General features: G+C 41.3%; 1 protein-coding gene across 2 annotated transcripts in view; it reads left to right on the top strand.

Moving 5' to 3' along the window:
• CBL (Cbl proto-oncogene) overlaps window positions 1-24965 on the top strand; it is a 78699-nt gene that overhangs the window by 35196 nt on the left and 18538 nt on the right. For both annotated transcript variants that reach the window (XM_040631129.1, XM_040631130.1), the window contains 7 exons: window positions 11228-11374; window positions 13826-13982; window positions 15017-15138; window positions 15470-15607; window positions 17226-17313; window positions 17680-17811; window positions 18016-18219. In XM_040631129.1, coding sequence (XP_040487063.1) covers window positions 11228-11374; window positions 13826-13982; window positions 15017-15138; window positions 15470-15607; window positions 17226-17313; window positions 17680-17811; window positions 18016-18219 — 988 coding nt within the window. The remainder of the gene's footprint in view (window positions 1-11227; window positions 11375-13825; window positions 13983-15016; window positions 15139-15469; window positions 15608-17225; window positions 17314-17679; window positions 17812-18015; window positions 18220-24965) is intronic.

Below are 24965 nucleotides of genomic sequence, written 5' to 3'. Positions count from 1 at the left end.
GAGAAGCATGGCAGACACTCCTTAACCCAGTGGTCAAGGTTAACATCATCAGTGATGTCATGGACTTCATGTAGCCCCTGAGAAGGGCATCTCTCTCCTGTGGCATTCTTTCTGTAAACTCAAGCCTTGTCAAAAATATGGACATAACATCAGCTAAACACATTGAGGGATATTCTACAAAATACCTGACAAGTACCCCTCAAAACTCCTAAGGTCAAAGAAAAACAAAGACTAAGAAACTGTCACAGACCAGAGGAAAGTAAGGAGATACGATGTTAACTGCAACGTGTCCTGCATTGGACCCTGAAACAAATAAGGGCATTAATGGAAAAAAACAGGCAAGGCCTGCATTGTCTGCGGTTTAGTTAATAGGACCACACCGATGTTGGTTGGTTAGTTTTCACAGATGTACCACAGTAATATAAGGTGTTAATACTATTAAGGGAAACTGAAACTGAATGAGGGATTTATGGGAAATTCTGTAGTATCTTTGCAACTTTTTTGTAAATCTAAGATCCCAGAGTAAAAAGTTTATTTAAAAAAATAAAATAATATTTTCCAGTTCGGTTCTACAGATTTACCGAATGCCTGTTCAGTGCAAGGCAGTGTGCTCACTACTGCAGGAGACAGTGTGTGAGACACCGCCCCCCCCACTCCCCCCCGAAAGGCGTGGTCCAGCTGGGGACGAAGACAAAGGACACAAAGCAGAACGTGGTAGAGCGTGTGCTGAGTTATGAACAAGGTGCTTTGAGGTCTGCGGTTGCAGAGTGGACATTAAATGAAGACTGGTAAACATCCCACACCTGCCCACCCCACTACACACACCGGGGAGATAGCATTTGGGATGAACTTTGGGCAGGAGTCAGTAACCATAAGCTTCAGAAAGGAAATCTGCATCATACAGACCTGCCAGGGCTCTTGAATCAGGTAGACCTGCTCTGCCACTTACTAGCTCTGTGACCTTGGGCAAGTTATTTAGTATCACTAAGTCTTTGTTTCTCACTTGTATGATAGGATTAGTAAGTCCTACTTCAGAGCACTATTACGAGAATTAAATGAGGTATATATGTAGCTTAGCCAAGCGTCGGATACATAATAAGCTCTTAATGTTAACTGTTAGAGGTAGAGGCATGTATTGTTGATGTAACATCATCAGGAAAGGCACGGGGCCCCAGAAAGTATAAAATGTTTGGGGAAATACCCAGTAGTGTGTGTTTAGAAAGATGAATCAGGACCATAACGTAAGTGCTTTGGTTTGTAAGCTGAGCAGTTTTGAACTTTTTTGGCGGTTATTGGGAAGTCCATGAAGATTTTTGTGTAGGGAGGAGTAATGAGATTGAGTCTATGGTTTAAGATTAATTTGTTAGAAATGTGAGGGGAGGGGCGCCTGGGTGGCACAGCGGTTAAGCGTCTGCCTTTGGCTCAGGGCGTGATACCGGCGATCTGGGATCGAGCCCCACATCAGGCTCCTCCGCTATGAGCCTGCTTCTTCCTCTCCCACTCGCCTGCTTGTGTTCCCTCTCTCGCTGACTGTCTCTATCTCTGTCGAATAAATAAATAAAATCTTTAAAAAAAAAAAAAAAGAAATGTGAGGGGAGTTTTGGAGATTCTCACGTGAGCTGTTGTCTTCCCATTCACATGGTGAATTAGGTTAGTGTCCCTTGAGCTTTGAATTCGTTGCAACAGGTAGCTCAGAATGCTCTGGACTGTTCATGCTGTGCGACGGTGATCTGGTATATGTGACTTGGTCTGAAGCATGACTGTGAGTATTACAACAGATATATTCAATATGTGTTTCGTATAAAAAAAAGATCATTGATATTTTTAGAGATACTGGCTCAGAACTCCTTTTGTAGGTGATGGTTTTGGTCTTGCCACCCCCCCTTTTTCTTTTAGCAGTTTAAGCAGATAAGAGTTAAACAGTACTTTATTGACTTCCTGTGGAGCTTGTTGAAAGAAGTTCCGTTGTATCTATTTTTAAAGCTGATCACTGTGAGCAGGGGATGCTGCTATTGAGTCACGAACGTCATGACAGTGTGCTCTCACTCAGCAGTCTTTGGATGACACTGGTGTTTGCATATAAGGTTCTCGAAGTTCAGTGAGTGGGAAAGCAGCACAGTTATCACTGAAATGGTACCAGTAAGTGAAATACTTCCAAGCATTGATCGTTTCACCATTCAACAGTGTAATCAATTTATCATCATCTATATGGGGCCTTTAGCTCACACCATGGCTGAATGGCAAAAAAAAAAAAATAATGGGTTATTTCTGTGGCCTTATTTTGGGGAATATTTTACGACTCCAAAATGATACTCTACAATGCACTATAGCTTGTTTATTAATCACTGTATTAAAAGTGCTAATCATTCTGAAGTTTACCCACTGCGAAATAGAGGTTCATTGGGTCCACAAATATTAAAATAGATTGCAGCCTGAATTATTGGAGTTTTCTCCCAATGTTTTATTATGAAAAATTTCATTCATACGGAGAAATTGAATTTTACACCTATCACATAACCCCATCACTAGGATTCTACAAGTAACTAAACTGTAAAAGGAAAGTTCTTCTTTCTTCTCTTTAAAAATCAAAGAAACTTCTTTCTGAGCCTTTGAACCGTTTTCATGTGAGACAGTATTTTGAAATGGCTGAGATGATTTTTTTTTAAAGATTTTATTTATTTGAGAGAGAGGCAGAGCGAACATGAGCAGGGGGAGGGGCAGAGGGAGAAGCAGACTCCCCATGGGCAGAGAACCCAATGTGGGGGCTCCATCCCAGGACCCCGGGATCATGACCTGAGCTGAAGGCAGACACTCAGCTAACCGAGCCACCCAGGCACCCCAGCTGAGATGATTTTTGATGTTTGTTATTTCTTCGGAAATAAAATTGAGTAAAATAATTCACCACACATTCTGGGATTTAGCAAATCCCCAGTGTCAGAATAGAAAACAACATTTACCAAATCAGATAAACTTTTCAGATCCCACATTGGGTTCATACAATTAACTGCTCATTTAAATGCCATGAGACATAAGTTCCTTTAAATTCTTTGCAGGCGGGGCGCCTGGGTGGCTCAGTCAGTTAATAAGCTTCTGCCTTCAGCTCAGGTCATGATCCTAGGATCCTGGGATTTGAGCCCCACGTCGGGCTCCCTGCTCAGTGGGGAGCCTGCTTCTCCCTCTCCCTCTGCCTGCTGCTCCCCTTGCTTGTGTGCTCGCTCGCTCTCTCTGTGTCAAATAAAATCTTTAAAAGTAAATAAATAAATTCTTTGCAGGCAAAAATAAAACAAGACGAAATCAGAGAGGGAGACAAACCATAGAAGACTGTTAATCGGGGCGCCTGGGTGGCTCAGTCGTTAAGCGTCTGCCTTTGACTCAGGGCGTGATCCCGGAGTCCTGGGATCGAGCCCCACGTCGGGCTCCTCCACTGGGAGCCTGCTTCTCCCTCTCCCACTCCCCCTGCCTGTGTTCCCTCTCTCGCTGGCTGTCTCTATCTCTGTCAAATAAATAAATAAAATCTTAAAAAAAAAAAGACTGTTAATCATAGGAAACAAACGGTTGCTGAAAGGGAGGAGGGTGGGGGGATGGGGTAACTGAGTGCATTAAGGATGGCACGTGATATAATGAGCACTGGGTATTAAGACTGATGAATCATTAACCTCTACCTCTGAAACTAATAATACATTATATGTTAATTAATTTAATTTAAATAAATAAAAATAAGATGTTAAAAAGTAAAAAAAATATTTTGCGGGCAGAAATATACTTGTAAAAATGATTTCTTATGAAAAATTATTTCTTATAATTTCTAGTCCTATCTAATAAAGGTACATACTAGCTTGTTTTCTTGCTTTCTTCTTCAGTCCTGTTATGAAATTAAGCTGCTGAAGTTAAGGTTTCTTTTCCAGTTTCAAATCCGTGGAATAGCACAAATTCATAAATTTTTATTGATGGAAAGACATCTGTAAGAGTCATTGGTTCCAGCTGCCTTTTATACTACACCTCAGGGAGTGGCAGCCCAGAGAGGTTAAGTAACTGCCCGAGGGCACAGTAAATTAATGGGAGATCAGGAAATACTTTTTTGTTTGTTTATTTTTAAGGATTTTAATTTTAAGTGATCTCTGTACCCATCCATCCATGTGGGACTCTAACTCAGAACTGCAAGATCAAGTCACATACTCTACCAGTTGATCCCACCAGGCAGGCACCCCAGGAAATACATTTTAGATCTCTAGTCTTCTGCATTATTATCATAGATTATTTTTAGATAACTCTTTTGTAGAAAGAATAAACAGAGCATGCTTGTCAGTTATAGAATTTATCTCTATTAAAATGGAGTTTCAAAAAACAGAACCGTAAATGAGAATATCTTTATGAATACATTGGACAAATTGTTTTATAAATCATATTTTTTTCCCTAGAACTCAATCTCTTAATGTTAATTTCTCAACAGTCCTTTTCTTCATGATATCGTTGCTATACTTCGAAGGGATGGAGCATTCTCATTAAGCAAAGAAGAGTGGTACTACTCTCAGTACTTGTCATAAATAGAAAGGGTTAATTTATCTCCCCACACTATGTTCTTTTTTCCATTTCCTCTTTCTCTGCAAAGAACTCTGTGGCTATGAGTTACAAGATAGCTTGTTTTTCAGTGTTTTGTGCAGTAGTAAGTTCATCAGTTGGAATCATTTGAAGAGGTTTCTGTTTATCTCGTTCATATAAAGGCTACTTTTCAAAAACACTGTGTTGTTTGATCGTAGAAGTGGTGATTGTAATTCCTCTCAAGTTGTATTTATCTTTCTACTTTAGAAGCTAAAACAGGAACTCTAATTGCCTCTTTAATCCTTAATGTACCTGTGTACTTGTGACATAGAAATCTTAGTCCCTGCTAGCTGAAATTTTACCCAGAAGATGTAACCATTGCTTTAGGCCTGAGGTGCAAAGGTATGTTGGCTTTTAGAATAGGACCTGAGGTAGGGAGAAAAGAACTGACACTGGTCTTGAACTTCAAAAACAAAAACAAAACCAAAACACCTGACACTGCATACTGACTCAGCGTTTGATTACGGGGAAGTTGGGAGGGAAGAGAGAGGAAGCTGGAAACTGTAGGGTAGAACTTGTGGTTACTTAGCTGTAGATGGTTGGCGCTAAAGGTAATAAAAATAACCTCCTTCAAATACCGAGTTAAAGAAAAACCTGTATTACTTGCTACTGCTGGAACTTCAAAGTTTTGTCTTCAGGGTATTTATAAAAAAAAAAATAGAAGAGTTGTGTTCCTTTGTGGATCTTTGGAGAATTGTTAGAACATAGTGTATGAATTGAAGTAACTGCTGAGAGAATTTTGCAAAGTATTGCTTACCTTGTCATAAGCCTAGATAGCCATCACGCCGCATCGTTCTAGGATGACATGTTTAGATGGATCCTGCGGATTAAACTCAGCCCTGTGCACTGCAGACACTCAGCGATAAGCCTATGGCCTTAAAATATTATTGAACAGAATTTCAACTCAGATCAGGTACAAAACGCTCTGACCCATGGGCTTTTATAGATACTTAATTTCCTTTTAAGAAGTGTGATGCTTGTGGTGCACATCTCTGGTGGTTTTAAGAAATGTAAGCTGGCTTTTTGGGGGGATGCATCCTTAAGTAGGAAAGTGTCTCAAATCGATTGTCAGTATCTATTTCAGTCAGCACTTTGAACTGCTCTTACCTACCTGGTACCATTACATCCTTGTGGTCAATAACTTTCCCTTTTCTTGTGGCTTACTTCACATATCAAAATAGCTTTCTGTCCCATTATTATTATTATTATTTTTAAAGATTTTATTAATTTGACAGAGAGAAACAGCCAGCGAGAGAGGGACACACAAGCAGGGGGAGTGGGAGAGGAAGAAGCAGGCCTCCAGCGGAGGAGCCTGATGTGGGGCTCGATCCCAGAACACTGGGATCACGCCCTGAGCCGAAGGCAGACGCTTAACGACTGCGCTACCCAGGCGCCCCTCTGTCCCATTATTATTTTGATGTGTGTATTTTATCTCTGCTCCAGCATAATGCTGGACACTTGGTAGATCTGACTGGAAAAATTATTTGAAAAGATGCCCACATGGCTTGGTCATCCCAGACTCACATCTCGTCCCCGCCTCAGACTTGGTTTAAGAATGAACTCTCGGGGGCGCCTGGGTGGCACAGCGGTTAAGCGTCTGCCTTCGGCTCAGGGCGTGATCCCGGCGTTATGGGATCGAGCCCCGCATCCGGCTCCTCTGCTAGGAGCCTGCTTCTTCTTCTCCCACTCCCCCTGCTTGTGTTCCCTCTCTCGCTGGCTGTCTCTCTCTGTCAAATAAATAAATAAATAAAATCGTTAAAAAAAAAAAAAAAAGAATGAGCTCTCGGAGAGAGGTTCCTAAGCCCACTCTCTCTAAAACAGCAATCCTGCGTGACTCTCTTCTCATACACTGCTTCGTTTTTCTTCAGAGCACTTTTCTCCCGCCACCTGATGCTCTCCTATGGGAATGTAAATGCCATAAAACCAGGAATTTTGTTTTGTTCACTGTTGTATCTATCCCTAGTGCCTAACAAGAGTAGGCGCTCAGTGTTTTCAGAAGGTATCCTGAAGGTTAGAAATTGTGCCCGATTCCCTGCGGGATATACGTACACATTAGAAGTGGATTTAGCCCTTGTGTACACAGATAACTAAAGTACAAGATGGGTTCGGATGGCCTGAGAGCTTCAGCGAATACGCTGGGAGTATTTTATTGGCTTATTCTAGCTGGCTTCTTAGGAAATGGCATTTAGGCCGCGTCTTATTTCAGACTCGGGAAACGGATAAGCAGAGGCTCGGAGGTGGGACAGTGAGTAAGGGTGGTGTGCATAAGGAAAGGTGACGGACTCAGTTTGGCTAGAATGTACTCTTGACGAAGTAAGTTAGTTAAAAAGGTCGGTTAGATCCAGGGCAGTGGAAAGTCTTCAGATCAAAGCTGAGTTTGGGTTTTGTCCCACTGGCACTATGGAAATTGTTTTTTTCCCCTCCTTAAAGGACAGTTAGGGGGGCTCCTGGGGGGCTCAGTTGGTTAAGTGTCTGCCTTCGGCTCAGGTCATAATCCTAGAGTCCCAGGGTGGAGCCCCGCATCGGGCTTCCTGCTCAGTGGGGAGTCTGCTTCTCCCTCTACCCCTCACCCCACTCGTGCTCTCTCACGTGCTCTCTCTCAAATAAATAAATAGATTTTGAAAAGGGCAGTTAATGTGGCATGATTGGGCCTGCATAGGAGGAGACTGAAGACTCAAGTTTGTTTTTATTATTGAATTTTTTATTTCAATTCCAGTATGTTAGCAAAGTGTTACATTAGTTCCAGGTGTACAGTGTCATGATTCAGCGGTTCAGTACGTCGCTCAGTGCTCATCATGATGCGCGTGCTCTCAATCCACTTCACCTGTTCCACTCCTCCTCCCCATCCCCCCAGCAGCCGTCAGTTTGTTCTCTAGAGTTAAGAGTCTGTTTCTTGTTTTGTGTGTGTCTTTTTTTTCCTTTGCTCATTTGTTTTGTTTCCTAGATTCCACATTTGAGTGAAACCATATGGTATTTGTCTTTCTCTGCCTGACTTATTTCACTTAGCATTGTCCTCCCTAGGTCCATCCATGTTGTCGTAAGTGGCAGAATTTCACTTTTTATGGCTGAATAATATTCCTCTGTGTGTGTGTGTGTGTGTGTGTGTGTGTAATATACATATAAACCACATCATCTTTATCCATTTATCTGGACATTTGGGCTGCTTCCATAGTTTGGCTTTTGTAAATAATGCTGCTGTAAACATAGGGGTGCATGTATTCCTTTGAATTAGTGTTTTTATATTTTTTGGGTTAATGACCAGTAGTGCAATTACTGGATTGTAGGTCAGTTCTATTTTTAACGTTCTGAGGAACCTCCATACTGTTTTCCACAGTGACCATTCCAGTTCAATTCCAGTCAACATCCTCACCAACACCTGTTTCTTGTGTTGTTGATTTTATTTTATTTTTATTTTTATTATTATTATTTTTTTAAAGATTTTATTTATTTATTCGACAGAGATAGAGATAGCCAGCGAGAGAGGGAACACAAGCAGGGGGAGTGGGAGAGAAAGAAGCAGGCTCACAGCGGAGGAGCCTGATGTGGGGCTCGATCCCATAACGCCAGGATCACGCCCTGAGCCGAAGGCAGACGCTTAACCGCTGTGCCACCCAGACGCCCCTGTGTTGTTGATTTTAACCATTCTGACAGGTGTGAGGCGATATCCCATGATGAGTGATGTTGAGCATCTTTTCGTGTGTCTGTTGGCTATCTGTATGGAAGACTGAAGTTTGAATTGTAGACTTGGTGGGGGAAGGTAGCAAGGAACTTAGAATAATAATACAATTTAAAGGTAGGAAGACAACAGGGGTCAGCAAATTGACAAATCTGATATGGAGAATCAGGGAAATGGAAAAAACTAAGATTGACTCTAAGGTTTTGAATTTGTGGGAAGTAAGATGGTGTTGTCATTAAAGAGAACATGAAGTAAGAACAGATCTGAGAAGGAAGATTAATTTAATTTTGAACATGTTGCTCTGAGGTGCTGGCATCTGAGTGGAGGAACGTGGTTGGCAGTTGGAGAGCTACCAAGGCTTAAGATTTGGGAATCAGGAACGTGGTTGGCAGTTGGAGAGCTACCAAGGCTTAAGATTTGGGAATCACTCGCAGAGTAGTTTCTGAAGCTTGAGAATGTGAAGGAGGAGTCAAGAGAGTACATGAAAAAAGAAAGGAAAGTAGCGGAGAGCATATTCTTGGAAAATAACTCTTGTTAAGAGAATAGGAGGAAAAGCCAGAGAAAGACAAAAGCCAGTAGGAGAACCAAGAGAAGACAACATTAGAGAAACCAAAGAAAGATAATTCAGGATGACATAAGAGTCCAGAAAAAGCTCTGTGGTAACCTTGGGAGTGTGATATATATCGTTTTGGTCACATCATACATTGTTCTGCTGTACTGTTTAGCATAGTTCTTTCTTTTTTTAAATATTTATTTAAGTGATCTCTACCCCCATTGTGGGGCTCGAAATCATGACCCCGAGATCAAGAGTTGTGAGGTCTACCTGCTGAGCCAGCCAGGTGCCCCATTCTGTGATATAGTCTTGATCTTTCCGTTTTTTGTTTCCTTTTTGATAAAATAGTAAAAGTTCTAACACAATAATTGAAGGATCTCAAAGTGCAAGGAGGACGACGGTTAAGGGAGCTTAGGGATAGGAGAAGTGCTTGTCTTTCTATCTCACACTTGGTCTACTTAGCGTATGAATTATTTTAGACTGTCTTCAAAGAATATATTATCACTTTTGTGGGTGCTTTCAGAAAACAAATCAGAAAGTAGAAAGAGTAACTTGCTTAAGTGCAAGAAGACAGATCTCAAAGAACCGAAGCTGATTTGTTGAAAGCTGAGTGGAAAGATTTCAGTAGCATTTTGCACCAGAGTCAGGGCCAGAAAGCCTTGTGTCTTTGGTGCAACGTTTTATGTAGGAAAAAGAAAAATCTCTCTATGAAAGAGAATTTATAGGTACTCAGATTTGATCGTGAATTGACTTGAAGTTTTATAATCCACTTGAGAAGAATAGACTTTGAATATATAAATAATGATTGAGACAAGGGGAAAGAAGTGCAGTGGGTAGCTGGTTTGGCGTGTAACGGTAACTAGAGCATCGGTCTGTATCTTGCTCTGTATGGCAGCACATTAAAGATAAGAAAGATACTCTGATTAAAGGACATACCTTAAGTGGAGACATCATCTGGTGTGTTAAATTGGTAGGATGTGGCATCTTTTTTTTTTTTAATTGAATTATAGTTGACACAATGCTACATTAATTTCAAGTGTACAACATAGTGATTCGATGACTCTCTACATTGTTCTGTGCGGCATCTTTATGAGGTTATTAGAATAAAGCTCACTAATTGGTAAAGCATAGTAGTAGCATATGCACTTAGGTAGAAATTGTCACATGGTTTGGATACTAGCATTTCAGTTTTGATATAGGAAGAGGAGTTGTTTTGCTAAAACTTAACCTCTTTAAGGTCTGATTTAAGTGAAAATACTTGTTAGGTCTGGATATTCAAATCGAGAATTGTAATTTATTAATTTATTAATATATTTTTTGATTTGGATGAGTTGATATGATTAGCTTTTTTTTGTTTTTTTTTAAGATTTTATTTATTTATTTGACAGAGATAGAGACAGCCAGCGAGAGAGGGAACACAAGCAGGGGGAGCGGGAGAGGAAGAAGCAGGCTCATAGCGGAGGAGCCTGATGTGGGGCTCGATCCCATAACGCCGGGATCACGCCCTGAGCCGAAGGCAGACGCTTAACCGCTGTGCCACCCAGGCGCCCCAATTAGCTTTAAAATCCAGAATAGCGGGGCGCCTGGGTGTCTCAGCCAGTTAAGTGTCTGCCTTTGGCTCAGGTCATGATCTCAGGGTCCTGGGATTGAGCCCTGCATTGGGCTTCCCTGCTCCCGGGTTCCCTGCTCCTTTTCCCTCTGCCCTTCCCCCCACTCATGGGCTCTGTGTGTGTGTGTGTGTGTGTGTGTGTGTGTGTGTGCGCGTGCTCTCTCTCTGTCTCAAATAAATCTTTAAGAAAAATCCAGAATAGCTTATGCAAAGCAAAATAATATATTTTGCTTTTTAAATATTTCCTTTCTTTTGTTAGTGAATGATTATATCAGTATATAAGTTTGTACCTTTATTTGTTATCTGTCATCCTCAAAAAGTAGATTTGTTCATGTTAATTAATTCTCAGAGGTATTAGGCCTGATTCATTTGAGATTAAAAGCCTTAAAATAAATTACTGTTAAAATTTTCCTATTTACTTTACAACATCTTTTTGAATGGGGGGAATAGGAGTGGACCTAGTGAATGCAACAGTCTTCCCTGTGTTATATCTGCATCTTTATACGATGTTAGAACAAAAACAGTTTCTGAAGCTCTTCTTTGAACAAAAATAATATCAGAGTATTTAATAGTGTCAACAGCACATTTTTTCCTCTCTTCTAGTTTTATATATCTCCTAGTTTTATATATCGCTGAATAGTATTTGCCAGAAAGTGTATTTGAAGAGGTTCTTTGTAAATGTATGTTCGTGTTCATATTAATACACACCTGATAATGGTGAATTCAGTGCACTTAAAATAAAAGTAATTTTATGTGTTTATTTAATTATTGCACTTCTGATCATTTGTAGGAGAAACCTAACCAAACTATCCCTGATCTTCAGCCACATGCTGGCAGAACTAAAAGGAATCTTTCCAAGTGGACTCTTTCAAGGAGACACGTTTCGGATTACGAAGGCAGATGCTGCAGAGTTTTGGAGGAAAGCTTTTGGGGAAAAGTAAGTCTCTAAAATAATGAATTTGGTTTGGTTTGTTTGTTTTGTGTGTTTTTTAAGTAGGCTCCCAGCATGGAGCCCGTTGCGGGTCTCAAACTCCTAACCGTGAGATCAGTACCTGAGGTGCTACCAAGAGTCAGACGCTTAACCCACTGAGCCAGCCAGGTGCCCCTCAAAATAATGAATTAGAACTGTGAAGAACTAAAGCTTATGTTGTGGCCTTCTGCTTAATTTTTTAAACATCTTTTATGTAATTTTTAACTTTTTTTTTTTTTTTTTGTAAGTAAACTCTAACCCCAGTGTGGGGCTCGAAATCACAACCCCAAGATCAAGAGTTGCATGGTCTACCCAGTGAGCCCTGTTTATTTTTTTAATTAATGGAATAATTATATCATGGGGAAGCATAGAGAAAAATAATGAATATGTGTGTTCAGTAGGCCCCCCTTATCTGCAGTTTTACTTTCCATGGTTTCAGTTACCTGAGGTCAGCTATAGTCCAGAAGCAGATGGTCGACCTGATGTGTTATCAGAAGGTCAGTAGTAGCCTAACACTGTGTGGTAATGCCTGCGTATTTTCCCTCACCTCATCTCGTCACATAGGCCTCTTATCTCATCATCACAAGAAGGGTGTGTATAGTAAGTACAGTGAGATACTGTGAGAGAGAAAGCCACAGTCCTGTAACGTTCATTACAGTATATTGGTTATAATTGTTCTATTTTATTATTGTGGTTAATCTCTTACTGTGCCTAATTTGTAAATTAAACTTTATCCTAGGTGTGTGTGTATAGGGAAAGCCATAGTGTATATATAGGGCTTGGTACTGTCTGCTTTTTCAGCCATCCTCTGAGGATTTCGCAGAGGATCCCTTGCACATAAGGGGGGCACTATGGTACCTACCTCCCCATGTTCTGGGTGTGTTTTGTTTCTGTTTTTTTAAAGAAGGCTTTGCAGATTCAATTGAAACCCATGCTGTTTGAATATTTGTTTCTTTCTCTCCCCGTGCATTCTGCTGTTAATAGACATTTAGGTTTCACGTTATCTGCTCTCACAAACGGTGCCGCAGTGAACAGAGTTATATTTGTGTTCATATGCAAGAGCTTCTTCACAGTTACATGCCTGGGAGTGAAATAGCTGAATCGGGGCTTCATGTGCTCTGCTTTGCCAAATATTGCCTAATTGCTTTCCAAAGTGGTTATACCAGTTTATATCCATATACACAAATTCCAGCAGCTCCGCGATCTGGCTAACACCGGCAGTGTGAATTGGGAGTCGTAGTTTGCTTTATATTCCTGATGACAAAGGAGATTGAGCATCTTTTCACAATTATGACCAGTTGGGGTTCTTATTCTGACTTGCCTGTTCCTGTTCCTAACTTGTCCATTTTCCTCCTGAGTAACTTGTCTTTTTCCTGCTGAAAGATACTGCTTGTCTGTTAGTTACACATTACAGATATCTTCTTCTGGTCTGTGGCTGGATTTTGCACTTTGTTATATTGTCTTTCGATGTATAGAAGTTTTAAACTACATAGACAGATTTATGAATTAAACTTATGCTTTTAGTAGTGATATAAATGTTTTTGTATATCCTCTGAAATTTCGGATCAAGGAACTGAAAAAAACAGCCATACAACTTTTTAGTTGAATATATAGATCCTAATGTAAATTTCCCTTTAAATGCCTTCTTTTTAAAAATATGTTTAATTGTAAAATATAGAATAATTATTGATTTAAAAACTTAAAGAGGATGGGAATAAATTTAACTTTGTTCCTTTTAACTTAATAACTCCTTTAGAAGAGAGTTCAAAATACCACTTTATCTCTTAATTTTTACGCAGTGAGTACATAAACTTTTCAAAGTCAATGAGCTTGTGTTTACGTAAAGATCTTGAGAACTAGAAATCCCATAGTATCTTACGCTCGTCTTATCTGGGCTTTAATCAGTCTGACGTTAATAATTTATTCCTCATCCCGATCAGAGCTCTGTTCTTCCTGTGCCTTAAGCCTGTTTCCTCCTGTCTCGGCCTTGAGATTGTGAGTTCCTCAAAGAACTCAGAATGTTTTACGTGCTTTTAAAAAGTTAGTTTAAACTTTTCAGTTAGTAAAGGCCTGGCCACAGGTGACATTTATATAAAAAGAGTAATCTCTTTCTTTCCATGTTTCTCTAAAGAGAACAAATGGGGAAGAAAGATGAGAAAGGGGATTAGTTTGTGACGTATTGCCAAACAACACTGGGAAAAGATTTCTCTGTTACTAATTTACTTATTAGAAAGTTAAGAAATACATCATTTACTCCCTTTCTATTCTCAATCCAAAATATAACTTAGCTTCTTTGAGAGAATTGAAATTGATATTGAGACCTTAATGTGGCTTTTTTCCTTGGTTATTATAGCAATGCCCAGAATTGTCTGTTATCTCACTCTGTGCCTTCCTTTCCACCCCTGCTCCCCGATCTAGGACAATAGTCCCTTGGAAGAGTTTCCGGCAGGCCCTTCATGAGGTGCATCCCATCAGTTCTGGGCTCGAGGCCATGGCTCTGAAATCCACTATTGATCTGACCTGCAATGATTATATTTCAGTTTTTGAATTTGACATCTTCACACGACTCTTTCAGGTAGGATACTAAAGTGTTGGCTAAACTAGTTGCTACTTTTCTGAAGAGAGAGCTCTTTAAAAAATAACATTTGGGAGTTTACATTATTATATAGAAGTATTTTTAGTGTAGAAATTATAAGCAAAAAACCCCTCACTACTCTATTTTTATATATTTATTTATTGTTAAAAATAATAACTATATAATCTGCTTTCTTCCCCTCACATTATAATCTTTTTTTGTTAATAAATATTCTTCATTTGCATCATTTTAATGGTTGTAGAACGTCCAGAAAATGGGTATAATATGATCTATTTAATCAGTTTCCTGTTGTTGGACATTTGTGTATGTTTCCGGCTTTTTCTCCTATTGTATTTAAATTCTTGACTGTTAATATTGACATGCATTGATGTTCAGAAAGAACTTTTTTTTTTTTTTTTAAGATTTTATTTATTTATTTATTTGACAGAGATAGAGACAGCCAGCAAGGGAGGGAACACAAGCAGGGGGAGTGGGAGAGGAAGAAGCAGGCTCCCAGCGGAGGAGCCTGATGGGGGCTCGATCCCATAATGCTGGGATCACGCCCTGAGCCGAAGGCAGACGCTTAACCGCTGTGCCACCCAGGCGCCCCAGAAAGAACTTGTTTATCTCTTTCTGTAAAGATAATGTGTGCATGCCATACTTGTATAATAAGCCTTTTTTTTTTTTTTTTTTTTTTTTTTTTTTTTTTTGCAGCTTCTTAGTTGTACTTGTAGGCTGCTGTTTCTCTGGTTATTTTGTTTGTTGTTTAACCGCACTCCTGTTGGTTAGAACTGCTGTAAAATGTCTTGAATTTCATTTTGTAATGAAATTTCTTTCTATAAAGCGTCTGTTTGTCTCTTCTTAGCTTTTCTAAGTTCTTACCTCTCAAACATATTTCCCTCAAAGTAACAATATATTTGAAAATTTGTGACAATGAATGGAGAATCGAGGTGGTTTCCTTTCTGTTCTCCATTGCTCTGAGGATGGTCGGATGTCTTGAGTGCAGTGGTCTGATTGAGCTCTTGTTCCCTTAGCCCTGGTCCTCTTTGCTCAGGAATTGGAACAGTCTTGCCGTGACGCACCCTGGCTACATGGCTTTCCTGACGTATGACGAAGTGAAAGCTCGGCTCCAGAAGTTCATTCACAAACCTGGCAGGTCAGTGCCGTGAAGCAGAGGCATTTATTCGCCTACGTTTTACTCTCTTGTGACCTCTGCCAGGATGGAGGAAACGTGGTCTTGCATCGGTTCCCCAGTGGCCCGGTTGCCGCACTGGGATTGCTGTCTGTTTACCAGAGGAATCGACTTCTTCAGATCTTATGATTTGATGAATGCTTTCAAGCCACTTAAGAATCGAGCTTACGTATTTTTTGCTTTTGGTCTGGAGGCACTGTAGAATGTGTTATTGGTGGTCCGTTTGATTTTTGTCTCTGTCTTGCTGTCCACACTAGTATAAGCATATCAAGGGTTCCGTTCATTCTGTTCTCAGTTACATTTTCCGGCTGAGCTGCACTCGTCTGGGTCAGTGGGCTATTGGATATGTCACTGCTGATGGGAACATTCTCCAGACGATCCCTCACAATAAACCTCTCTTCCAAGCCCTGATCGATGGCTTCAGGGAAGGCTTGTGAGTATCTGCTGTTCGCCACTTGCTAGAGTCTCGGAACTCGGGGGTCGTAAACCTCGGTCATCAGTGAGTGACGTGATTCCAGCTGTCTTCACGGTTGGCGGTTCAAGAAACATATTAACAGGTTATATTATTTTGGCCTTCAGGTTCCGTAGGATTTTTGTTGTTATTTAAAAGGATTCTTTGAGTGAGATGATTTTTCTCTAGTGCTTTCGTTATTACCATGAGTAAACTGTTTCTTTCTCCTTTTCCACACGTTGACTTATTTTCAAGTCTATATTTGAAAATATGCCAATTAGCAGAAAACGTTACCAGTTATTTAACTAGCCCACATTGGAGTGATTACGTGTTTTGAATAACAGCAGGCTCAGCGGCCTTCATCTGCCCTGAGCATTTTGGTTTGTCAGTATTTCTTCAGGCTTTGGGCTTTCGTAATCTGTGCTAATATTTATGACTCATACTTATTCCAGAATGCTATTTCTTTGGGAACTCAAATTGATTATCACTTGGTAGGCACTAAAAATACTAGCAGTTGACCACCTGTCAGAAAGCTCCTTGTGTTCTGAAGCAACGAGGAAAGTCCATTAGCCATTAAGCACCGTGTCCTGGAGCAGCGTTGGAGCTGAAGGGGGTGCTTCCCCAGACGTCAGAGCAGGCCGACGCCACAGGCTTCCTGGTAGATGATCTCAGGGGCTTACTTTGCTTCTTGTTATATTTCTTTTAAATTGGTGTCTCTCAGTGTAAAATACCCTTTGAACCAAGGGTATTTTAGGCGTTTGGTCAGAAACAGATGATGTTTAAATTAAGAATTTGGGGACACCACCTGGGTAGCTCAGTGGTTAAGTGTCCAACTCTTGATCTCAGCTCAGGTCTTGATCTCAGGGTTGTGAGATCGAGCCCTGTGTCAGCCTCCATGCTGGGCGTGGAGCCTATTTAAAATAAAAAAATAAAATAAAAATAAATTAATTTGTATTTTGCGGCCATCCATAGATTAAAATAGGGGTTGGCAAACTGTGGCTCACAAGCTAGCGGTTGTGGTATGGCCTGGACGGTTTTCCTTTTTAAAGTGTTATTTAAAAAAAATAACAAAGAATACATGACACAGACTTCTGTGGCTTGCAAAGCCTAAGATATTTACTATTTGGCCCTTAACAGAGAAAGTTTGTGAGGCACTCAGTTTAGAGATAAAGCCTGTGGCATTGTGGCCTAGAGAAGGAGTATCAGTGTTTGGAGAATATCTTCTTGGAACTGTTCTGGGTTATTTATTTTTTGAAGTATTTATCTTTGATAAGTACAAAGACTTATCTTTGTACTTACGCAAAGTTGCCTGTTTATTTGCGAGAGCGTGCCCGAGCAGTGGGAGGGGCAGAGGGAGAACGAGAATCTCAAGCAGACTCCGTGCTGAGGGCAAAGCCGACGGCGCGGGGCTCAGTCTCATGACCCTGAGATCATGACAGGAGCTGAAATCAAGCGTCGGCCGCTTAACCGATGGAGCCACCCAGGCGCCCCCAAAGGTGCCCTTTTAGATGAGGGAATTCCTAGATACTCTTTGTCAGTATTAGCAAACCGTTATAAATTGGCCGTAGTAAAACCCCAAGGCTGGTTACTCTTTTTACAGCTATCTGTTTCCAGATGGACGGAATCAGAATCCCGACCTGACGGGCTTATGTGAACCCACTCCCCAGGACCACATCAAAGTGACCCAGGTGAATTTTGTTGTGCACCCTCCCCGTGCCTCTAGAGGCAGGCTTTTGTACGCACTTGACGCAGCTGACGGTAGAATGGTACGAAGTGATTGGAACGCGTACGTTTTAAACCATTGACTAGCTTAGGGAATTTAGGTGTGTGTGGTTTCTCTAAAGAACTTAAAACAGGACCAAGACTGTGTGCTTTCTGTGCCGGTGAGAGAAGAGTGACCGCGACTGCGGCACCTCCATACGAGCAAAATCTGTGTAGAGAGTAACAGTCGTCTGTCGTTCTCCTGGTGTTAGTACTGACGGTCGTGGTCATTCATTCGTGCCCCAGACATCTGCAGTCGGCTGAGTAATCTCTTCAATTTTTTTTAATCAAAGGAACAATATGAATTATACTGTGAGATGGGCTCCACCTTCCAGCTGTGTAAAATCTGCGCTGAAAACGACAAGGATGTGAAAATTGAGCCCTGTGGACACCTCATGTGCACGTCCTGTCTCACATCCTGGCAGGTACGGGTCTTCTCCGCCCTGGAATCCCTCAGAAGCATTGGGGGGTTTGTATTCTTTACGGATAGCAAGGATGGCCTGGTTCGGGGCGGAGGTTTTAAGCTTCTGGTTTCTTTTTTTCATCTTTAGGAATTGTGTTTCCTTGTGGACACACAAGTGTCAGTACTTTCAGCTGCATCTGTTGACCGTCTCCCATTTGCTCTGCAGGAATCAGAAGGCCAGGGCTGTCCTTTCTGCCGATGTGAAATTAAAGGTACTGAGCCCATTGTGGTAGATCCGTTTGACCCTCGAGGAAGTGGCAGCCTCCTGAGGCAAGGAGCCGAGGGAGCTCCCTCCCCAAATTATGAGGACGATGACGATGAACGAGCTGATGATTCTCTCTTTATGATGAAGGAACTGGCTGGTGCCAAGGTAAGACTGCAGGTTCAGAGACTGGCAGACTCCATCGTGAGTGCTGTTTAAAGGAATAGAGTACTTGATGACATCCAAACCACAGGTAATACTAGCGGACATTTACTGTGTGGGAGATGCCATGCTCAGTGCTTCCCTTATTTTAACTCCTGTGATCCTGTCCTTGTATATACTCAAATAACCCGAGAGTAGGTAATCTTATTCTCATTTAGCAGATGAAGAAACCAGGGCACGGCAAGGTTAAGGAATTGGCTGAAAATTGCATGGCTGCGGCCAGACATTACGGCTTCAAGGCCTGTGCTCTTTCTGTGTCCTAGAACTGGGCTTTACTCAGCTTGTTGGAGAGAACGAGAGGGGATAAGACAGTGGGGCCCCACTGTGCTGCTGTGAGTAGAGTCCGGTGTTTGGTCTTCTTTCCTAAGGGGGTCCTGGCACTGGGAAGTTAGATTTGGAGGGGAGAGGCACTGTTAGTAGCTAAAGACATGGTGACTGAAGTGACCGGAGGGTGGTAGGAGGTATCACGTAGAAGCTAAACAGACTGGAGAGGCCCTAGTAAAGAGAGGAATCACACAGACTAAGAAGGGATGGATCAAATTCTGTAGCATTAGCGGGTAGGGTGAAGTAGGGATCTGTTCACTAATTAGAAGTAAGGCAGTCCTTGAAGATGTTAGCCAATACAGGGCAAACCAAAGGTTCTAATGTGCTTTAGATTCTCTGATTTAGAATGTTACAAATTCATGGGCAGCCTTCTTTTATAACAGCCCCTCATTGCCCGGCACACAGTAGGTGCTCAGTAAATATTGAAAGAATGGATTCGGGGGTGCCTGGGTGGCTCAGTTGGTTGAGTGTCCGACTCTTGATTTCGGCTCAGGTCATGATCTCGGGGTCCTGGGCTGCAGCCCAGCATCAGGCTTCGCGCTCAGAGGGTAGTTTGCTTGGTATTCTCGCTCTCCCTCCGCCCCACCCCCACCCCCAAAAATAAAAAAAAAAAAAAGGAATGGGTTTGCTCTCTTAAATGATTGCATCCGGTGTGTCTCCTCCTCTCTGTCCTCAGTGCCACTGCCTTATTACAAGGCTGTTACCATCATATCTTCACCTTCCCACCAGCACCAGTCATCTACAGCTCAGACCTGGCCATCGTTTGCCCCATACTCTGAGGACTTCTTGTTACTTCATGGATTAAGCCGTTCTCCTTTTCAGGCACTTTTCCCTTAAAATCCTTTTTCTTTTATGTTTTGTGGTCCAGCAAGGCCAAGCCACTAAAAATCTTTCCATGCTTTTGTCTCGGTAGTTTCTTTTTTCTCTTTAAGATTTTTTAAATTTCTTTTAGAAAGTAAGCACATGAGCATCGGGGGAGGGATAAGCAAACTCCCTGCTGAGCGGGGGACCCTACCCCCAAACGTAGGGCTTAATCCCAGGACCCTGAGATCATGACCTGAGTTGAAACTAAGAGACGCTTAACCGACTGAGCCACCCAGGCATCCCTATCTTGGTAGTTTCTTTGTAATTTGGTTGAGTTTTCATTTCCGAGGAAACCTTTCCAGACTGTTCCTGCTTCCCCCACTCCCAGTTCACATGTGATTACACACGCATCATTTCTGGGTCTGTCCAGGTGTCTCTGAGACACTGAATACGTCTACCATAGAACTTACCGCCTCGTAATATTTTATTAAATGTATTTCCTGGTATATCGTAAATTCCTAGAAGGCAAGAGCCATGTCTCATTTGTAATTTACTATTCAGAATTGAGCACATCGTAATTACTTTGAATGTTTGGGAATTGAAATGACTTCAAAACAGGAATTAATAAATCTGTCTATGCTTTATCCGTAACGGGTAGTTGAGGAAGTCTGGAATGAATTGTACATTTTTGGTTTTTTTAAATGGACAGATTTTTCGAAGTTTTGGCCCCTTATAACAGGTTCTTTGGTTCCATTTTAAGAGATTAATTTGAGGGGTGCTTGGGTGGCTCAGTCCGTTAAGTATCTTCCTTCGGCTCAGGTCGTGATCCCAGGGTCCTGGGATGGAGCCCGCGTCTGGCTCCCTGCTCGGCGGGGAGCCTGCTTCTCCCTCTACCTCTGCCCCTCTCTCCTCATGCACGCGCTCTCTCTCTCTCTCTCTCTCTCTCTCTCTCTCTCTCATAAATAAATAAATAAATAAATAAAATCTTTAAAAAGATTAATTTGACCTCTAAAGCAGTTTTATGCTCTTATATAGATTTCTCTCTGTTCAGTCATGAACATTTATTGGTAGCTCCAGGAATATTAGGGAAGCTGAATAAAAAGATAAGTTATTTTTCATGGATATATTTGAAATTAAAATTACCCTTTTTTCTTCCTGAAATTTTATAGATGAATAATATTTACTGTGGAGAAACAGGCATCACATTCAGTGTTGATGTGGGTACAAATTAGCCCATCTTTTGGAAGGACAGTTTGACATCTGTCAAAATGTGTAACGGTCACAGTGTGAGCTAGCACTTCCCATTTTAGGGCTTTATCCTAAAGACATACTCAGATAAGCACACAAAGATGTGGACGCAGTTCTTCTTACAGCATTATTGGCAATAATGAAAACTTAGAATCAACTCACATGTCCAGCAGTAAGAAATTACGATACATCCTTGTGTCTGTATTCTGTTGCTGCCATACAGATTACTACAGATTTAGCAGCTTAAAGCAACACAGATTTATTCTGTTACAGTTTTTAATGGTCAGAAGCCCTACACATGTGCCATCCAGCTAAATCAGGGTATCAGCAGGTCTGTAGTTCTTCTGTAGGCTCTAGGGGAAGATCCATTTCCTTTTTCGTTTGGATTTGGCAGTTTAGTTCCTTGCCAGTTGTAGGATTAAGATCCCATGTCCTTGCTGGCTGTCGGCTCATGGTATCCCAGCTTCCAGTGGTCAGCCGCGCTCTTTGGCTCCTGGACTTCTTTCCTCCCCCTTCAGCCTTATGTCTCTGCTTTTAAGGACTCGTGTTTAGATTGGGCCTGTCCAGATAGTCCAGGATAATTCTCCCATCTCAAGATCCATGCCCTCAATCATATTTGCGAAGTTCCTTTTACCAAGTAAAATAACATATTCACAGTTTCTGGGTTTTGGGGTGTGAATAAACATCTTAGCGCTGGGGGATAGGGAATCCTCATTCTACCTACTATAGTTCACACAATGGAATGCTCTGCAGAACAAGTTCAGTTTACGTATACTTAAGTGGAAAGCTGGCTAATGAATACTAAGTTTGAAAATAATTGTATACTCTGTATAGTATCACCTTATTTCTCTAAGAAAAATTGGTTGTAAAAAAGTGTAACATGCATAGGGGGAAAAATGACTACCCACTAAATTGCTGTCATTTCTGACAGGTTGAGAGGACTTGAACTTTATGAGATAGTTGGATGTTGTATAGTAAACATAGTACTTTTGCTAGGTGTTCATCATGCTGGGTAAGTGGCTCTGTGTTGAGTGCTGTAACTGTTGAGTGAGCTAGGAAACCTGAGACAAAGGCCTGCAAGGAGCTAGTGGTTGAATTCGAGAAGAGAACGTGCGTGCAGGTGAGACAATTTAACACAGGCAGACATTGAACATGGTTTTAGATCGCTGGGTACACGCTAAGTGCTGTAGGACTTTAAAGAAAAGAAGGAAGTGAACCCCTTTTCCATAGCTGATCTGTATGAATGACTTTAAATTTACTTATTTAAATAAAAGTAATAAACGTACACCGTAAAAATTCAGATAGAGAAAAAGCAGCTTCGTGTGTTGTGCTGTCCCTTGGCTATTCCGTAATTTATTTAGTCTCTTAATGGACGTTCATCTTGTTTCCAGACTTACACAGACGGATATTCTTCTCAAGTCTGTAGGGTAAACTCCTAGCAGTGGGATTGCTGGATGAGAGTGAATGTCCATTTAAACTCTTTGATGGAGGAAAGGCTAGAATTAGGGGAGGGGCATGGGAATTTCACAAAGACAGTGCTATTGCATTTCGTGGTGTTCATCATTGTTTGTGTGAATAAACTATTTTACAAAATATTTAACTTCTTTTGAGTAGATAACAAAGTTATCCCCGATTTTTTGTCCTAAAATCACTCCTCAAGGTAGATGAGACTAGGGGGTGCCTGATTGGCGCGTCCTGGGTAGCTGTCGTTCGGGGGTTTGTTGCTGTTTTATTTCAGTTAGTTTTTAATACACTGAATCTACTTATTACAAAATCCAGATGACGAACGTATGTGGATTTTTTGGGTAAGTTTAAAAGACTTGCTAGAAGGCTGGCGGAAACCTTGGCTCCCTGCCTCTGCCGCCTTCAGCTCCTCTGTGGGCCTCACTCAGATTTGTGGGTTCTTAACACCTTTCACACTGTATACTCACACTGCCTTCTCTTGCCTCTTCAGCGTTAGTCATCTGTTCAGGTGTTGTAGAAAAGAATCGATGATCTCCCTCCTTCCTACACCATATCTCCCCACTACGGTTGAGTGTTTTTTGACTGAATCACTATTCGATATGTAAATGATTTTGCTCCTTGCTGTTGCAAGCAATACCCTATGATGTAATTGCTGTTGTTTTCTCATACAGCCTTTCGTTTTTCCTGGGATAATTGCTATATATGTGTGTGTGTGTATTTTTATTTTATTTTAATTTTTATTTTTTTAAGATTTAACTTATTAGCGTGAGCACATGGCGGGGGAGGAGCAGAGGGAGAGGGAGGGAATCTCCAGCAGACTCCCCGCTGAGCAGGGAGCCACACCTAGGGCTCGATCTCACGCCCCTGTGAGATCATGACCTGAGCCGAAATCACAAGTTGGACGCTTAACCGACTGAACCTCTCAGGCACCCCAGATTGCTTTATTTTTATTTCCTTAGTTTTCCGTTTGTACCTGTCACTACCAGGTCTTACCAAGCTGACATCTCTCAGTATAATTTTCTATGAAGTAAATTCTCTAAATACAGTAGATGGTATGTAACATACTGCGGTGACATGTGGGAAACATGGCTCCCACGTTTTCCTCTTTCTTGCTTTACTTCCTTGTTTGGGTGAAGTATGTCCTCAAAAAGGTGAGAGAAAATTTTTGAGACGTTTGATAGCTTGAATGCCTTTGTTCAGCTTTCAGACTGACTAGATACACAATTGCTAGGTTGAAAAAAACCTCTAAATTGTTACGGCTTCACTTCACTTCTATATTCTAGTGTATTTTTGCCATTTGGTGCCCTCTTTCTCTCTATCCCAAGGAGCTCTTAGGTTATTCTCCTTATCCTTGATTCCTTGAAAATATAAGGGCATTTTTGGTTTGTTTGTTTGTCGTGGGTTTTTTCCTTCATTGGGCTGGCTATGCAGTGAACCCTTTCTATATGGATAGTTAGGTCCCTTGGGTCATAGAAACATTCTTGGGGTATTTCTCCGATCATTTCCTCTCCACTTGTGTTTTTTCTGCTTTTCTGGAACCGTATTACATGTCGTGATAACAGAACAGTGCAGGGATGGGTCGGTTATGTTGAGCCACGAAGAGTGCGACTAGCTCAACCCTCTGCACTTCAGGAACGGGAACGAGCAGTGGATGGCGAGAAGGCTTGAGATAGGCAGAGAGGGGCGCCTGGCTGGCTCAGTTGGTGGAACGTGCGACTCTTATCTTGGGCTTGTGAATTTGAGCCCCACATTAGGTTGGGTGTAGAGATCACTTAAAAATAAAATCTTAAAAAAAAGGCAGAGAGGGCTTTTGCAATTGGGAAACAATCTGAAGGGAAGGAGGTAGAAATTCCAGAGTCGAGACTGGTGGGAAAGTGGGAGTTACTGATGGTTGGTTTTTGAGCTACTGCACATTCTAAGGATGGCTAAGCTGGTAATGATGAGCAAACAGATTTGGTGAGATAAGAAACCAGAAGTTGGGAGAATTGCAAGAAGGTGGCTTTAATTAATCAGATCTGAGGTTGGTAAGCAGAATGAAAAGGCAGATAAAGATGCGAGACTCTTTCATGGAAAAATCAGGATACAGTGACTGGCTAGAAATTGATGAAGGGACAAGTAACCTAATAAGTTCTCACTTTCCTAACCCTTGAGGTGTCTGACTGTTCATGCCGCATCACTCATGCCCCAGGGATGTGGAGCCGTTTTTCTTAAGCATGAGTAAACGCGGGTAGCTAATGATGGGGGCTTTCTTTGCCTGCATTTATCACCCGGCATTAACGAGAGGACTAAGTATGTGAATGGTTATCTTCCTGTCATCTTACTTAAGTGCTAGTAATACGTATTTGCCTATATTCCATCTGTTTTGTTCCCTGGGAGAGAATGCAGATGCCAAGTAGCATTTTGTGTGAATTATGCATATCTCTTGATAGCTTGCCTGGACAAGCTTATTAGCCATTCATCACCCTGCTACAGGCTCGGAAATGGGAGAGGTTATACATGCATTGCTTCGTCTAATTTGGCACCTCATTTTTAAAGAACACAAATTATTAGGAAATATTATCCCTTCAAATTGCTGAGTTGAAATACTTCTTCAGAAGGACTCGAGGTGCTTTTTAGATGCTGTTGATTCTTTTCCTCCTAATGTCTTTTTTTCTTTTTTCTATCATAATAAGCCATGAAGAATTTCTCATCTTTGATCTCTTTCATTGTTCTGTGCCTTAATGTTATTTTCCCACGTGATTTGTTGAGAGGTTCTTGTCTGCTCCTTTCTTTTTATATGGGTTCCTATTTTTAATCTTGAAAAGATTTTTTTCTTTCTCTGAAGATGAGGTGGAAAATTGTAATATTTGTTT

Source organism: Ursus maritimus, unplaced genomic scaffold (assembly GCF_017311325.1).
Source record: "Ursus maritimus isolate PB19 unplaced genomic scaffold, ASM1731132v1 scaffold_16, whole genome shotgun sequence".
Classification (NCBI taxonomy): Eukaryota; Metazoa; Chordata; class Mammalia; order Carnivora; family Ursidae; genus Ursus; species Ursus maritimus.
This window is presented reverse-complemented; position numbering and strand designations above follow the sequence as displayed.